This window comes from Motacilla alba, chromosome 1A (assembly GCF_015832195.1).
Source record: "Motacilla alba alba isolate MOTALB_02 chromosome 1A, Motacilla_alba_V1.0_pri, whole genome shotgun sequence".
NCBI classification, from domain to species: Eukaryota; Metazoa; Chordata; class Aves; order Passeriformes; family Motacillidae; genus Motacilla; species Motacilla alba.
In genome coordinates, this window is record NC_052031.1 from 47,012,838 (window position 1) to 47,029,507 (window position 16,670).

At 44.3% G+C, this 16,670-nt stretch overlaps 1 protein-coding gene across 6 annotated transcripts in view; it reads right to left on the minus strand.

Moving 5' to 3' along the window:
* Positions 1 to 126: 126 nt before the first annotated feature.
* The window catches only part of GSG1 (germ cell associated 1), a 31,339-nt gene continuing 14,795 nt past the window's right edge, over positions 127 to 16,670 (minus strand). The window contains exons 1-7 of one of the 6 annotated variants that reach the window (XM_038154504.1): positions 13,597 to 13,876; positions 12,714 to 12,888; positions 7,101 to 7,419; positions 4,559 to 4,606; positions 2,342 to 2,494; positions 2,114 to 2,225; positions 127 to 896 (exon numbers count right to left, since the gene is read on the minus strand). In XM_038154504.1, the coding sequence (XP_038010432.1) occupies positions 584 to 896; positions 2,114 to 2,225; positions 2,342 to 2,494; positions 4,559 to 4,606; positions 7,101 to 7,419 (945 nt within the window). In that variant the 5' untranslated portion in view covers positions 12,714 to 12,888; positions 13,597 to 13,876 and the 3' untranslated portion in view covers positions 127 to 583. Of the gene's footprint in view, positions 897 to 2,113; positions 2,226 to 2,341; positions 2,495 to 4,558; positions 4,607 to 7,100; positions 7,420 to 9,525; positions 10,066 to 12,713; positions 13,104 to 13,596; positions 13,878 to 16,670 lie in introns of those variants that run through there. The other 5 variants (XM_038154507.1, XM_038154508.1, XM_038154505.1 and 2 more) reach the window with 5 other exon arrangements.

Genomic DNA, 16,670 nt, shown 5'->3' on the forward strand with positions numbered 1-16,670 from the left:
GGGAGATTTTTGGGCAAAAAGCAAGAAGGGAACATGTGTGAGTCATTACAGATAGGAAAGAGGAGGAGAGAAACGTCTGAAAGCTATCCCCTATTCCTACTGCAGCAGGACTTAATCTGGGGGCAGGGAGAAGAAATTAAGAATAAACAGGGTGTTCAGAGAGGGTGACAGCTGATCAATATGAACACTGATGGCCTTCACCATAGCACTGAACTGGAGGTACTGAAGGAAGGTCAATGTGACACCACCCAGCAGTGCAGTTTGCCATCTGGATGGTGCTGACTATCTGTTCCCCAGTGCAATACTGGGATTAGGACATCTGACTCAACTCTGAAAGTGCTTGGAGACAGCTGGCACCAGTTCCTCCATTTTCACCCTTGTCAGAAGAGGGCACCCATCACACTGTATATGACCAGGAAGGACCCCCAAACTTCTACTCTAGTTGCCCTGACCCTGTACCTGCCTCCTTACTCCCTTTAGAGACTGGAAGAACTCCCTAAAACCTGCTAACAGTGGTTCCAGTGCTTGGTTCAGAGCTCTAGTTCCTCCCAAACCCCGCTGCTCTGTCCCTGTACGCTCATCCCTAACAGCGATCCTCCCCGATTGTCTGGCCCAAGACTTCATCCAGGTCCAGCTCTGGTTCCCGCTGTAGTATTTTCTGCTGCAGATCAGTGTAGAAGTCGACTCCCTCAGAGACTGAATGGAAGACCTTGCCTTTGGGCTCATAGTAGCTGCTTATTTGCTGTATGAAGCACTGGTGGTGCTGAGGGTGATCCTTGAGGCTCCCATCGTATCCCTTTATGTGGTTCCTTTTGAACTCCAGTATCGTCTTGGTGTAGGTATTGAGAGTGGTGACAGCAGAGGCCATGCAGCAGGTAAAGGAGGCCCAGGCCATGCTGCCAGAGACACACAGAAGAAGCACATGCTGTGAAAAGCCACGTAGGGTAAGGAACACCATGACACACCCCTATTCTTCCTGATTAGCCAGGCAGAATCTACTGGGTACAGACATGAACTAGAGTGACTAAGGCTCATAGCATTACAGTTCTTAGGGGTTACCCACCACAAAATTCTTCTTAGATCAGTGGGATAAATACTGGTCATCTCTATGACAGGGTGTGTGTGAGTGACACAGGGAAAAGGGCAGCAGGAACATCTGTAACTGGTCAGAGCAAAGGAGCACAGCTTGGAAGCAAGTTCTCTATTGCTGGGCTCTCAGTGTCTTACTGCGCATGAGGCTTGTCTACCTGAGCGTAACCAAATTGCCATCCTGGCATTTGATATCCATGGGTGGCACATGGCACTGGAGTGTTTAAGAATCAATGTGGTCATCATCAATATAGCATTGAAATTGAACCTGCACTTTCCATGGGCACCTGCAAGGCTCATCCAACTGTGTTTCAGGTCAAGTATGTCATGTCCGCTGTGTTTGGCTGCTTTGTCCTTTAGAGAAAGGCACACTGAGCCACCTGCTTTTCGCAGCTCCTCTTCCTGGCTCACAAGTGACCCTGTGGTGTACTGCCTGCTTTCCCTCCTTCCTGCACGTAGTACCACCTGAAGATAGCCTTGGCCTCTAGCTGCCATTATATTACTGGACCAGCACAGGAGAAAATGGTGTGACCGCTGGCTGGGGGCTGAGCTGTGCCCACATCTTTAGGCACGTGTCTAGGCTTGGTGCTGCAGGAATAGGCCTTTTGGCCCAACATTGGTTAGTGAAGATGCCACACCAGCATGCAACTTGTTAAAATTGCAGAAAAACAAGGTGTGTTTGAGAGCATCATTACAAGTGTGACACTGGCCTCTGCACACAGGGAAGACTTGAGACCAAACAGGGCAAACCAGCAGAGGGGCAAGCCTAATTAGTCAGCAGGGCTGAAGGCAATTGTTTAGGTGTGACCCCATTGTTTTCCCAGTCCTTTGGTAACTATTCATTTAAGTAGCTCAGCCACCATTTATTAAAACAGGGTGAGGCAAAGACAGGAGATTAGTAGTAGGAGAACCTTAATACGCCTGACTTTGGAACACACAGAAGATCAAGAAAGGAGGAGGAAGCGGGTGGCATGGCTGAAGTTTTAAAGGCTGGGGGGTGAAGATGGCTTCAGAGCTCACGTACTAGAACGCCCAGCCATAGTCCCATGTGTGTGGCCTCCAGTCCTCCGGTCCCAGATTAACTGTTGCCTGGAAGACTTGAGAGTACATCATGTGTGCCACCATGCCAAGGAGACCTGGACACAAAGGACAAAGCAAAGTTACAGCAGGAGCCAGAGCAGCATACTTCAGCCTCGAGTGGAAAATCAGGCTCTCCAGTGCTGAGATTCCAAGACTCCAGTAATACACTTACCTGACAGCACCGACGAGACAGCAGCAAAGGCATTGAGCTTCATCCCACAGACAGGATTGCCAGTATGCAGAATTTCCACCATCAGGAGGATGAAGCTGATGAGCAGCAAGCTGATGTACAGCATCTCTGATCCCAGTGACAGCCACAGGATTCCTGCCAGAAATACAGGATGCAACCATATTCAAGGAGGAGTACTCCTCTCTCTCAACGCAATCCTGAAAGGATGCCCTTTGGATAGAAGGGAATGAAGGAAAACAGCAAACACCCCAAAGCAATGTCCCCAGCCTGTGAGCAAGGGATCAATGGATGCTGTAGGGGACAGAGCACATGTCACAGAGGATGGCTTGGCTCCTCTAGCATGGCAGAGCTGAGGGGATCTAAAATGTCCTCTGTAAACAAGCTAGCATTATTCATAAACAGCAAGGAGGAAAGCAAAGGGAAAAAGACAGGGGAAGCTGTTGACTATTAGCATAAAATCTAATGGTCATAGATTGGCCACGCACATATCCAAGCTGTAATCACAACAACGAAAGCAAACAACTTTTAACCATATAGGTGCATCCATGACTGTCTGGGACATGGCCTCTGGAATTCAGGAAGCCTCTTGCATGCCTGTATTTCTCACTGAATCCCCAATTAAAATGAAAGTGCATTCCTTGGGGTTGATATCCAGCTAGGGCAGTAACACTGACCACCCACCGTGCTTCTTGAACAGAGTACAGGTACTTTCATGCTGGGATTTCAAATGGCATTTAAGTGATACCAGAGTCCATAGCTGAGCTGAGTTCTGCAGCTGTGTGGTAAGAATTGAAGCTGAGCTGAGTTCTGCAGCTGTGTGGTAAGAATTGAAGGAGGATGAAGAAAGGCACTCTGTAATGCTGGGCTGTGGAAAAGCACAGGATCCACTGAGGAAGAAACATTAATCTGACAAATGAAGCAGCACTCTGAACACTACTGTTAGCAACTATTAATGGCTGTAGAGGAGACATTCAGCTGGGGAAAAGGAGTGTGAAGAAAACCTTCATTAATGTGGCACTGACTTGAATACTCAACATCATTAGTGCCATAGAGTCACCCAGCTCTTTAGCAGAAATAGATGAGCTGCATTCCCTGTTTAAAGGAGCTGGCTTGCTTGCTGCAGCACCATCAAGAAGAATATTTCATTAAAGGTCAGACTGTCAAAAGTATTCTGGAGGTTGCAGGCACCACACATACACAGAGACCTTTGCATCATTTTCCTTGTGAGTCCAGGCATCCCACTGATGATGTGTAATTTCATCTTGTAATGTTGCCTGTGTATTGTGGAGCTGCTCTGCACACACTCAGCTCAGCCAGCCCATCCCACAGTCAGCAGTCACACCCCCTTGTGCAGTGCTAACCCAGCCATACAAGGGCACCTGCACCGGTCATGTAAAGATTATACTCTGCGCAGGAAGGGGTGAAAATGGTGCTTGCAAATCCCCAGCATTTATTACCCCCTTGCTTTCAGGGTTTGAATGCTGTGACAGGCTTTGCACCCCATGCTTTTCCCTTCATATATGAACATCTTCTGAAATGATTTGTCACCAGCCTCCATCGCAGGGAATAGTTAGCAAGCCCACACCAATTGAAAAGCCTTCATTAAGCAGAATCTCCGTAGCATATGTACACTTACATCAAAATACACTGAAGCTATCCACGGGTGATTTGAAACATGTGACAATGACAGGAGGGGTGATCTCTTCTACCCAAATGTAGTTTCATATATAATGAGGCAGGGACTTCACCTTGAAAGCGTAACTTTCAGATGTCCTGTTCACTTACCACAAAGTAAGAGGTGATTCCGCTTCCAGATTCATTGTATTAGACCCCAAAACTGAAGCACTGAGTTAACATGTAGCCTGTGTGGGAGGGACTGCCCTGAGGCTGCATCCATCCTCTTCCCCTTTACTACAGCAAGATGACAACTCCAGAGCTGGCAACTTACTACATGAGAGAAATCCCACTTCAGACTGGAGGAAATCTGAGGTTTCTAGCACTGACTTCACAAATGGCAGCGGTTTAATGCGAACATCTGGGAGGAAATCTTTGCTCTTTTAGCAACCACGAAGACAGGATTTCATACCTGGCTCTTTGGGGACCCACCCTGCTGTCCCCACACAGGCAAAATGTTGCAGGTCCCCTGTCCCTAGGAGGAGCACTGTGCAGCTACAGCTAAATACAGAGATTTGCTCTTACCTCTCTCTGCTGGTGGCGAAAGCTCAATAAAGCTGCGACATTTCTCTTCTGAAACACAAAACCAAAGCTTTTAGTTTATAAAACAATGCAGGAACACAGGGGAAAAGAAAATCTCTTCATCTCACTCTCTTTTCAGTGCATACACCCAGTCATCCCTGAATCTACCCGTTAGACCTTCTCACCTCCGGTCTTTTTCTATCTTTCCAGACCTTCACTGAGGCAAAGGAAGGGATGGCAACATTTGCCTGCAAAACTAGAAATTACCTTCTCAGAAAAAAAAAAAAGGTTCAACAGTTTTCAAATCTTTCTAGCCTCTGTTAAATATAAAACTCTGTTGCTACTCATTCACAACATTACTGATGATCAGGTCTATTAAGGGTGTAGCTTGTAACAGACTGCAGATCCATCACTTCTGCTGAATTCCCACACACCCTAATCTCGGAAGAGCATTTCTAGCACTGCTTCTCAAAGAAGAAAGCAAAAACAGAACTTCCCAAGTGAAATACTTTGTGACAGAAATGTAAGTCCCCCTTCTGTGGCAGAGACTCATACAGAAATATGGTCCTTGGTCCTCACATTTTAGGCATGCTATTTCAACAAATTGTGTTAATATTTGCTTTGGCAAACTACTGTCTCAGCTGAGGGTCCATCATTATTATCTGTAAGTCTCTGTCCCTGCATACTGCATTTGAGGGTCCTCTCCTCCACTTGGCACGGTATTTTCTCCCAGACTTTTCCGCTTCATGTAAGAATCTAATTTTCTTAATTTCTATCCCCAGTTCTAATCTTTCCAAATCTCCTGTGCTACTTCTGTCATCCACAGCTCTCAGGATGCTACCCAGTTCAGTGCCATCTGCGGTTCTCATTAACTTGCAATTTGCTACTTCACCTAGAACTTTAATGAGGATATTCAGTAATGGCTCATCTAAACTGATCCTGCGATTAGCCTGAAAATAAAATCCTTTCTCCAGCTCAACTCAAACTCCTTTTGTTCAGAGTAGTCCCTTCTTTGTTGTTTTTATGGTCTATGCAGTTGCCTCAAAGATGCACAGTAGTGGGTGGGTGATTTACAGGAAGCAGGAGACTGAGACTGACTGTGCTTCTATCTCGTGCTCCATCCCGTGTTCTGCTGTGATCCAGATGTTACATACTTTCTCTGTTCCTTCAGGCACTGGGGTTATTCCAGGACTGCCCAGTGAACAGAAAAGTTCTTTAGAGAAATCAGTCAAGGGATGTAGTTTCATTCCCACAAGCATCATGGAAACACAACCCAACCCAAACCAGTCCTAAATAAATATATCTCCTTCCACAGCCCTTCTGGAAATGCTCATAACAAAAAGCAGCCCACTTGCTAGGACATGAGAGCTTCAAGCACATTCCCTTCTGCTCCAACCCCTCCTTCTGTCTGCTTTTCTTCACCAGTTATTTATTTTCAAACTGACAGAAACAGAGATGGAAAATACTATACTGGAAGGATGGCTTGGTTAAAGAAGGTGAGAAGTTTGCACTTGGGGCAGAGCTGAAGGGAGGGTGGTGGGCTCAGGGGAATGGCCCTGATGAAAGTGACTTTCATCACTCTTTTTAGATACAAATCTCTGTGTTGGCCACCTTCTGGATTAGTTCTGATCCTTGATGTGTGTGCCAGGCAGTAAAGGGCATCTGAGCACTGCAGAGCACCCACCTGTGCTGGCGTGGCACAGGTTTCAGCAGAAGGACTTGAGCAGGTCTGGGCAGGAACAAGTGAAGGGTAAATGGAAGCACCAAAGGGTTCTAGTACAGGTTGCAAAACCAGTCCCTGGCACTTTAGGATTTACAGTGCCAATCCCATGTGGTCAAAAATCACTAATGAAACCTGTCACAATATCACAAAAACTAAAAACAATTACAATATTGCAGCTCTAATCCTCAGGTCAATTTACATCCTAGCTTTAGTTCCTTTGGGTTCAGATCCTCCAGGTTTTCTCTGTATCTATAAGGTAGTAATTCCCTTTCTCTGTTTCATTTACTTGTTTTTTTAAGAAAAGCCCAGTCTCTGTTTAATAACACTAAACTACTTAGTTTGATGATTTAAGAACACCAACTATTGTAGTCCTCACAGTGATAGCTAAAAATTATCATCTGCATAAAATCACTGTACTGAGATTTCTGAGAGGACATGCACAAATTTACCCTGAAGAGCATGAAGTAAGCTGTGTATAGGAATGGAAATATGGGAAAAGGGAAAGAAGGCTCATGGAAATTCCCATCAGGATGAACAGTGCTATCATAAAGTCACTGCCACCACCACCATCACTTGCACTTCACAGGCCCTATTCTGGACCAAAGGCCACACCAGAGACAACCACTCTCCATTTCCCTGCTCTGTGAACATTCTAGGGAAGGACAGAAATATATTGACCGCAGCAGTGCACAGGGCTGATACCATCTAGGAAAAGGAAGAATACTTTTCTCCCATGTGTTCTCAGCCTTCCACCTTTCAGTTACAAACTTCTGTGGAGTAAATACAAGGCAATAAGTTGTGGCTGCCTGAGCAACACACTACCTGGCCCTTCCATGCTCTCTTCACAGGAAAGCCACATCCCTGTGTGGAAGTATCTGAAGGCAAAGCGGTCATCCCCAGTCTCCCAGCTGTAGTGCACTGTGTCCTCAGACGAAACATTGCTCGCATCTGCATCAGATGGCATGGGGACACCCACACACTGGGAGGCTTTGCTCTTTCCACACAAAGGCTTGGGTACTTTCTGGGTCCCAGTGCACCAGTAGCTGCCCAGCAAGGCTGTGGTGGAGAGGGTGAGAGCCAGCAGGTTGAGGATGACAGCCAGGAAAGTACGGCGCAATGGCAGTCCCTTCAGCAGCTCCATCTACAACACACAAATAGGAGAGACCATCACACTGGCTACTTGTCCCACACAGCCTCATGAATCCCACCTTTTCCCAGCCTGCAGATGTGGGGAGGGGTTATGAGCACTCTGCCCTCCTCACAACATCCCAACATGCACCCAGCATGGAAGAACCATTCCTTGAAAATCCAGGGCTGTGGACTTGATCAGCTTCAACCATATTCAGCAAAGTATTCTGAATATCTGTACTGGGGAAGAGAGGGTGACATAGCAGGGCTGAGTGCATTGAGGTGTCTGAGTGTGTGAGCAAAACAAAAGTAACATCACATTCTTCCATCTCAGAGATGACAGGGAGAAACTGTTAACCAACTTCCCTGAATACCATGTGTTGCCTTTACATGAAATATGAATGCTCTCTCCAATTAAATGAGAAATCTTGCTGCCAAGTGTCCCAAAACACTTTTTCAAGCAGATCATTACTGTACCTAGGGAGGTAGAGAGTATAGTGATTTCTCAGTGGGAAAAGGCAGGAAAATGTTCCCAAATTGCTGAAGGTCACACATCAAAGCAGTGACCAGCTCACAGAGAACACCCAGCTATCCAGACCTGGTATCTTAAGTACAAGCCACAGAGCAGCACCTTCCACCTGACCTCTCATCTACATCAGAAATTTGGTAGGGTGGTGGGATGGCAGCGTCTTTGCTTTCACATAAAGTGCCAAAGGTTTTTTCCTATAAGGGTAAATGTTGCCACAAACATTCTTACTGATCATTTAAAGTAATTCAGAATGCAGTTTGTGAACCAGGGACTTTCTCACTCAGAGGGAAGGTGAAGACTTTAGGGTTCCTGCAAAACCCTGCACTGACTCCTGAGAACCCCAAAATATCATTCCATAGATTGATTAGATGTCATCTACCCACACATCAACTTTCATGTAATCAATGCATGTCTCTTCCTACGTGGCACTCCCTATGTTTGGCACAACTTCATCCAGATACTCCCACCCTTTCCTATTTATGACTCTGAAACTCTATTTACCCATGAATAGATTCAGTTTGTACAGACGCTGCCTGCTGCGGGTCCTCTTCCCTTAACTTGGGCTGACTCACCCAACGCTGAATGTGTGAGAAAGACCATTCTGTGGACATCACTATAAATAAACAACACAACACCCAGCATTGTCTGTGCATTGTCTGTGACTGCACCACAGATAAAATTGGCGCAGTTAGAATCATTTTTTCTTCTACCCAGCAAGCTTGGAAACACAGTCAACAAAGACAGTGATGAAGCTCCTCTTGAGAAGCAGGACCTTATTAGCATCTCATCACACTGAGAAAGCAGTGCCTGACCCCAAAAACCCTCATTGAAAGCAAGAAAATACTCGGGTCCTGAAATTTTCCTGTGTTGTTTCATGCTCTGGCTTCCTTTGTCAGCAGGACATTTCTTTCTGCACCCTGGAGATGGTAACGTCTTAGTGATGCCATAACTAATGGCTTTCATGATTTGAAGGCATGTTGATTATCACCATTTTCGCAGAGAAGACACCTACTAGGAAGAGTTCCTGGCTATGATTAGTGGCAAACTTCTCACTGAAAGTTTTTTTTGGTGGAAAATTTGGCTTATGACTGAAAAGGAAATTGCAAACAAAATTGCTCTTCTCAAAACCACAGCTTTTCACCTGAAAAATGAAACCTTCAGCACACAAAGTTTTTCAGTTTTTCATCAATGCTTAATTATAAGATTTTCTGTCATCAGGTTTTGGGTTGCTAATGCTTTTATTTAACAAAAAAAAAAAATCCACTCACAATATTTACAAAAATCCTCTTTCTAATTTAAATCTTCAGCATTGGAAAAAATATCCTCTCCAGTTGATTTATGATAGTAGTTGAAAGGACATATAATTTCAGGAAGAGTGTTAAGGAAAAGACATAAAAAGTACAAGAAACAAATGAGTCAGAAGTAGGAAGTGGATCAAGGATGCAGAAGACATATGGAATGAGAAGCAAATCTGAACTACTTCCTGAAAACATTGTTAGAAAAGTTTCCCTCCACAAAAGCCAAGTACTCACTGATAGCAACCAACCATAATATCTAGATAGCCCCAAAAGGAATGATAGTTGAATTTACCTTAGCAGCAAGTCTTTGAAGTCCTGTTAATTTGGATGAACAGCACAGAAGTGGGACTCATGCTTTGTCTGCTGTTTTGTTCATCTCTGTATCCTCCAAGAAACCCAATTGCTGCAAAATCCCTTCCTCCTTTGTCTGGTCCCCTCCTCCTTCTCCTCGCCAGTGATTATTAAATGCTATCCTTCTGATCAGCAGCTGTTTTGTGGAAAATGGTCATTTTGTAATCCACAATGCAATCACAGCACAGCTGTTCTGGGAGATTATATGGGAAGCAATTGGTGCGGCGGGTTGAGATTAAGTGCAGAAGAGTGACCTGTATTAACTGAGTAGAAAGTTTCTTTAAAACACTGAAAGATTCCAGCCATCCCCATGTGGTAGCTATTTGGGAGCTTGTATGGAGGAAGATGGCAGCTTACAGGAGAGCAGTGACCTTAGCTGGGAAGCTGCCAGCACCCTTGGCATCAGGTCACCCCTCGCACTGTGCACTATCCCAGCGGAATGGCAAAGACCAAAAGCATCCTAGGATATCTTCCTGGCCACACCTGATAGCTGCAGAAAGGGCAGAATAAAATAAATGGGGAGAGGAAAGTTTATGCAACTGCAACTGAGGACTGAGGATTTCAGTCCCTGAAGAGATACCAATACAGCTCTCCCCATCATGGGCACTGGAAATTTTGATGCCAAAAGGAGCCCCTTAGCAGAAGAGTTGCTGAGTGGCAGACTGACACCATGGCATCACTGCCTCAAAGGGGATATTTGAAACAGCACCAAGTCAAGCCAATAGTCAAAGCATAAGAGAATGGGGTAGATTGTCAGTGTCACTTGTAGTGGCAACTTTTACCAAGATGTGCAGGTCACTGGGAATCCCAGCTGGTTCACATTGGATGAATTTGGGAACCTAGTAAGAAGACAGAGATTCACATAGACACAAAGTCCCCTCTGAGCTCTTGTTCTGAAAGTTTAAAGGCTCTCAAAATACCTGTGTGGTATCAAACCCATGAAAAGTAAGAACGACATCGCCTCTCATAAGAATGTACTAGATGCCATGGAGCAGAGCTGCACCGAATCAAACTGCAAGGGAGGAGAACATCAGGGAGGGGAACATCTCAAAGGAAGACACATCCTGTCTTCCCCAAAAGCACTTTGCCCAGTGCCAAGCAGGTGAAGCTCGTACCACCACAGGGAGGGAATGAGGAAGATTCCCTGCATGCTGCTTTGCCAAGACAGAGGAAACCAGTGGCCCATCCATTGTCATGCCCCGTGTCCAACACCACAGCGCAGAGGCTGGAGCAGGTGCAGGAACAGCTCTGGGTGACAGCACAGCCTGTGAGAGCCCCACACAGCACGGGCAGCAGACGGAGAAGTTCACGGTCCAGCACATAGGCTGTGCTATGCCGGGCTCCTGGCCCTTCCTGCCCTGAGCAGAATGGGCAGTAGCTCTGTGGTTATTTTAATCCAGTCGCTGCATGAACTCCTCTAATATAGATAAGCGTTTCTAAGACGGACTAACTGAAAGCAATGCTGAATGTCCCTGTGCTCCACAGACCACCTGCAGGTTTTTGATTAATAAAAAGGTTCTGTTTGAAACAGATGTGCTTAATTTACTGGAGTAGGTAGAACAACAGCTGATGCCATTTAAAAGGAGGGTGATTTTTTTGCTTTCTTTTTTTCAGTCTGTCCGCATCTGGACACCCTAAATTTAACTTCTAAATGCTTGGTTTAAAAAAAAAAAAAAAAAAAAAAAGCCTTGTTTATGAGCTAACACCTTCCTAATTTTAAGCTTGGTTAGAGTATCATTAAAACCCAAGGTTCGCTGTCAGTTTCTAAAGCTAGGTTCATGGCATATATATCAATGAAATTAAACTGAATTGGTTGTATACGAATAAGAATTCATGTTGGAAAATAAATTGATCAGAAATATGCTATGGTTTAAAAAATATGCTTATAGCAGATTTAGTATTCTGAATAATGGCAGATATTTATCCTTCCAGAAGATGGCAATCTTTCTCTAGTCTTCTTCTCGGAAGTCTCTGCTGCTCACATGTATGCTGGGGGAAAGCAACACTGAAATTTAGACTTCTATTCCTTCCCTTGAAATTCCTCCCCCCATCTCCTTCCTTTTTTTTTAACATTTTTATGAACACAAACTCTTCACCTTGACTCTGAAATGGGACATGGATCCGTGTCTTGGAATTATCTGAGTATGGGAACACTAGAAATCACTGGGAAAAGAAAAAAAGAGAAATAATTGCAGGAGCTTGGCTTTTGCTCACCTTCTGCCCTGCATGAAACTATTCTTTCCAACACTTTTCACAATATTTTGTCAAGTATCACATTAAATTTCCCCAGATTATTGCACACATCTCATAGAACACCAACACCAGAGCATGTTTCCTGATGTTTTTCGACAAACTTCCCTTCGCAAAATTATGGAGATTTTATCTGGGTTTGGTTTAGATTTTGGTTGGTTGGTTGTTTTTTTAACATTTTCTATATTACCTCAATCTGACCTATTATAGACAAGAAAATCATCTGGATCTGTCTTTCATCCTGCTGTGCCTTCAGTTTTCTCCTCTCTGTATCTGATATTTCCCACCATAATTTGGCTTGGCTAGAGTTTTTGGATGCCTCTTTCTCTTTGAACTCAGCAGCAGCCAGTCCCTGGTGACTTGTTTAAAATTCGCCCATTGAAGTGAATGCCCATAGCAGTTGATTTCCTGTGCAATCAGCCAAATGCTTGACTTATAGAAACTAAACAAGGAAACTAAATGCAAAAACTCTCAAAATCGTCGCACAGCACCACTGTGGAGATTGCCAACTCTAAAGAAGCCCGGGCATTGACAAATGATGCATTTTTATCCTGGCTCTATCACCATCTACACCCTGGCTTGGGTGTATCCTGCCCCAAAGTGACAAATTCAACTCCCAGGGATGTTGGCGGAAAACAAGGTCAAGTAGACCTTGCCAGACAGGGCCCAAAACTTGCAATATTTAACTGGTGGGTCTCAAGAGGCACACGACTCCCCACAGCCCCCCATGCAGTGATGCTCCAGGGATATCGGGGACCATTTGCCATCCTGACATTGGCTCTTCAACTGACCTTAAGAGGAAAGGAGAGCAGGAAGGGTGGCTACTTACACCCATAGAGCTGCTCTGTGAAAACTGAACAAAGACAGGCTCATACTCACCCCTCATTCCACACATTCCTCGCACATGACACTTCCCACCGCTCCTGTTTTTGCTGGTTTTACAGGAAGATCGCTCGGAGCCGCAGTCCCCTCCCTTACTGCCGCGCAGAAAGCAGGATGTCTCCCGAGTGACAGTGACATGGAGAGAGCCAGACTTCTCAAACCCAGTGACAGACTGCAAATGCCAGATTTCTCCCTGAGCTCTGAATAATTCCACTCAGATTGTAACCTTTATTTAGCTGTTTGCATGATGCATTAACTCTTGCTCTGAAAATGACCTCACCAGGCATATTTTTTTCTAGTCTAAGCACATTTAAAGGTGAATTCTGTTTTTAAGATGATCAGCTTACATTGCTAGACACTGAGACTGTGGCATAAACAAAGACTGAACTGGACTAAGTAAATGCATCTTAAAGATGGACAAACCAGTCAGTCAGTTTGGACCTAACTACTTTTTTTTCCTTCTTTTTTTTTTTTTTTTTTCTCAAAACAAGTCTTAGTTTGCTGGATTTTTTTCCTAATCTTTATGGTTGTCAGACACTCAAAAACCACTCTGAAAGCAGACATGAAAAGAAAAAAAATCAAATGCAGCAACAAAGACGTTGAGGACTCACTAGAGATTCTAGGTGTCTCAATTTCTGGATAGGAAATATAAGACTATATAGTATATATAAGGCTTGGGGGTTGTTTTTCACATAGCACTTAAACTCTAGGATGTGTTCACCAGAGCAAACAGAAAAAAATAGTATTTATGTAATTTAGCTAACCATAAACTGTAAACAGACAAGAAAACCACAAATTTATACATAGATCTATAAGGATATTAAAAAGGTGCCAGTCCAGAAAAGGGTCTGTACAAAACTCCAAGCAGATAAATGCTTACCTTATCCACTGCTCACTATTCCCATCTGCTCTTCTGAGGCATCCAGTGAAATACTAGAAGGTGATCATGGATTCACCCCCATGTCTTTCTGTCTGACTGAACATGTAGTAGCCAAGAAATTCCATGAGATCTGAGCAGACGCTTTGAAATGTACCAAGTCTGTCATTGTATTGATGGTTTAATTCTTTCTGAGCTCGCTAACTCATCACAGCACATTATATCAGTGACTAGATTGGCAGGGCGTCCACTTCTGCAGAATGAGCCTTTGTAATTTGGTAGTCCCCTCTATGAAAATTGTTGCTACATTTAAATCTACCACTGACAAGATCTCAGTCTGTTACTACTCAGAATCACAAACACACAGACTCAATGACTACCACAGGCTCCTGGGGTTTTTTATCATCAAGAGGAACCATTGCAACAACATAGTCTCCTCTCAGATGTTGCAGAACCCAAATAACTTTGGATAATCACTTCTAGTGATACACAGAACTCCTACCAGAGCTATAGCACATATTTTATACAACTATCTGGTATTGACTGCAGCAGAATATGATGAAGAACCTATCACATCCTTAGAAAAGTTTCAATGATTAATTAATCTCATTCTTAAAATTTTACTCTTGCTCTGTAAACAGTGTCTGCTTTAGTTTCCCAACCTGACCAGGATGCTCCAGCACACAAATAAATAGCCAGTGAAGTGATTTCCTAAAAATGTTATTGAAAGAGTCACAAATCAATGTGTTTCATTAGAGGCACACACTGTGATCTAACCAGCTGGCTGGTGGCCCAAATTCCTACTTCTGTACTTGGCTCTGACACATCATTTTCCCCTCCCATCGGCCAAGTCATTAGTGGTGCATTTACACTGCAGTCAAAGCAGTGGCAGTGATGGGGAGTAAACATTCAGTGCTTGTTTTAATTGGGTGTTGCTAGGAATTTCACTTCAGCATATGGAGCACAATGCAGGGTACAAACCTAAGTCCAGGAACAAAGCAAACTGTGCTAAGCTCCACATAGCCATGGCTGGATTGACAGCTCAAAATAGCCCTTGTTTCCACACACTGTGAAGTTGGGTCTTTGGAGTCATTCCCACAGATGCAAATCTACAGCACAGGGGATGCTTGTTGATACTGGAATCATCACAAAGACAGTGGGTGACATTCTGTTTTGGTAATGAAAAAATTTGAGGGCCTAAAATTAATCTGTGCAGACAGTACTTGACACAGATGCAGGTGATCTTGGAGTCAAGGATATATTTAATATGTTTTAAAGCAAAAAAAAAAAAATCATTTGAAACAATACAGTTAAACCACATTGCACTTTGGTTTCACTCATGGAAATGAGAAAGCGAAAGCAATTGTTCTTTGCTTCAATTTATCTTTTCCTCTATTTCACCATGGGGAATCAGAATAAGCAGAGTTAGGGGAAGCCTCCAAAGACTGTTTAATCAATCCATCTGCATCACTGTGACCTTAGCACCCTGAAAAACTTCAAGTCTACTGTTAACATTTTTTGCGAGAGAGATGCCACTCCATCCTGGAATACAGTCCTTTGTAATATTTTATTTTTCTAATAAAATCACAGTGTAAACCAGAAACCTTTTCCATTTCTGCAAAATGCCATGGTGTCCATTCCACATCTGATTTATTTATTTATTCACATGGATTGCCCTCTCAAGGCCATTGGAGCTACACAGTTCATTAAGGTTCTACTCACATTCTACTCATTTGAGGAACCAGTGCCTCAAACGAAACATCTAAGCTAGCAGGAAAGGTTTGGAAATCTAAAAGAGTGAGTAAGACAGAGAGTTAGCTTTTTTAAGGCAAGGCGTGGGAGGTGTTTTTGTTCTTTAGCTATTAAAAACTCCTTGCTTTGACAAGAAAAAAAAAAAAAAAAAAAAAAAAAACAACGAGGAGGAAGAGAAAACTGGGAGGGGAAGGATTAATGAATAAAGAGGCAGCATGGCAAGTAAGCATGGTGGCCAGAAGGCACGAGCAAGTTTCTCAGGCTGAGTTCCCTGACAGAGCAAGGGTGCTAGCAAGCACAGATCAGAGGAGGCAAGGTCTAATGTACTGTCTGAAGAGAAAAATGAGACCAGCTTTCCTTACAGGGCTGAGCAGAGGGGTTTTGTCACAGTGGGTGCTTTGAAAACAATCATGCTAGATATTACGATTGCATCTTTTATCTTTCTGGATGTCCTGATAATTATCCAGGATTGAGGGCATCTCCTTTTTTTCCTCAGATTTGATGCGGATTTGGGATTCCTTTCCATTCCTTTATGGCATTTTGGAGCTGTGGCTTCACAGACACTCCTGCTGTCAAATCCAATCTCCATGGCTCATGCCTCCCATGGCCTTGCATGCTGTGGTGGGCAGCACACTGAAGCCACCTGTGCACCAGGGAGGAGAGACAGGTCAACAAGGCATCAGTGACACCAATTTGGGGCCCTGGCCCCGTGCCTTGGAGGCCCAGTGGGAGCAAGGAATGCCGGGATCAGATGGTGTCACTGCCATGGGCATGGGGTGGATACAGTACGTGTATGCTGTCCCAGGGGAGTTTCGGGGCACCCAGGCTTCCCTACAAGGCCTGAGGGAAAGGAGTGCCCCAGTGGTTGAAAACAAAAACACAAAATATTTTGGAGACAGCCAGCAGAGAAATTGGGCGTCTGCCTCTCTTCTGCTGTATTTTTTTTGATTGCCTTTATTTTTGTTAGGTTTTTTGTTTTGTTTTCTCTCTCCTCCTCTCTCCACACCTCCCTGTTTCCTCATAGCCAGGTTTCCGCATGCCCGGGTAACCCCAGTTCCATGCCACCAAGGACATCAGTTCCCAAGGGTGACCCAGCCATGGAAAGGAGGGGCCAGGCACAGCGACAGCACCCTGGCCCAAGGGAGGCCAGAATGAGGAGACCCTGCAGCCACAGCCAGGGGCCTTTGTGCAAGTACCTTATAACCTGCATCTTAAACCATGTGCTATTTTTTCCATCAGGCTCACAGATAAAAAAAAAAAGATAAACAACAGTCCTTCGTAGCCCTCATTATTTTTTTCTGAGCAGACCCAAGCTGCAACATCTC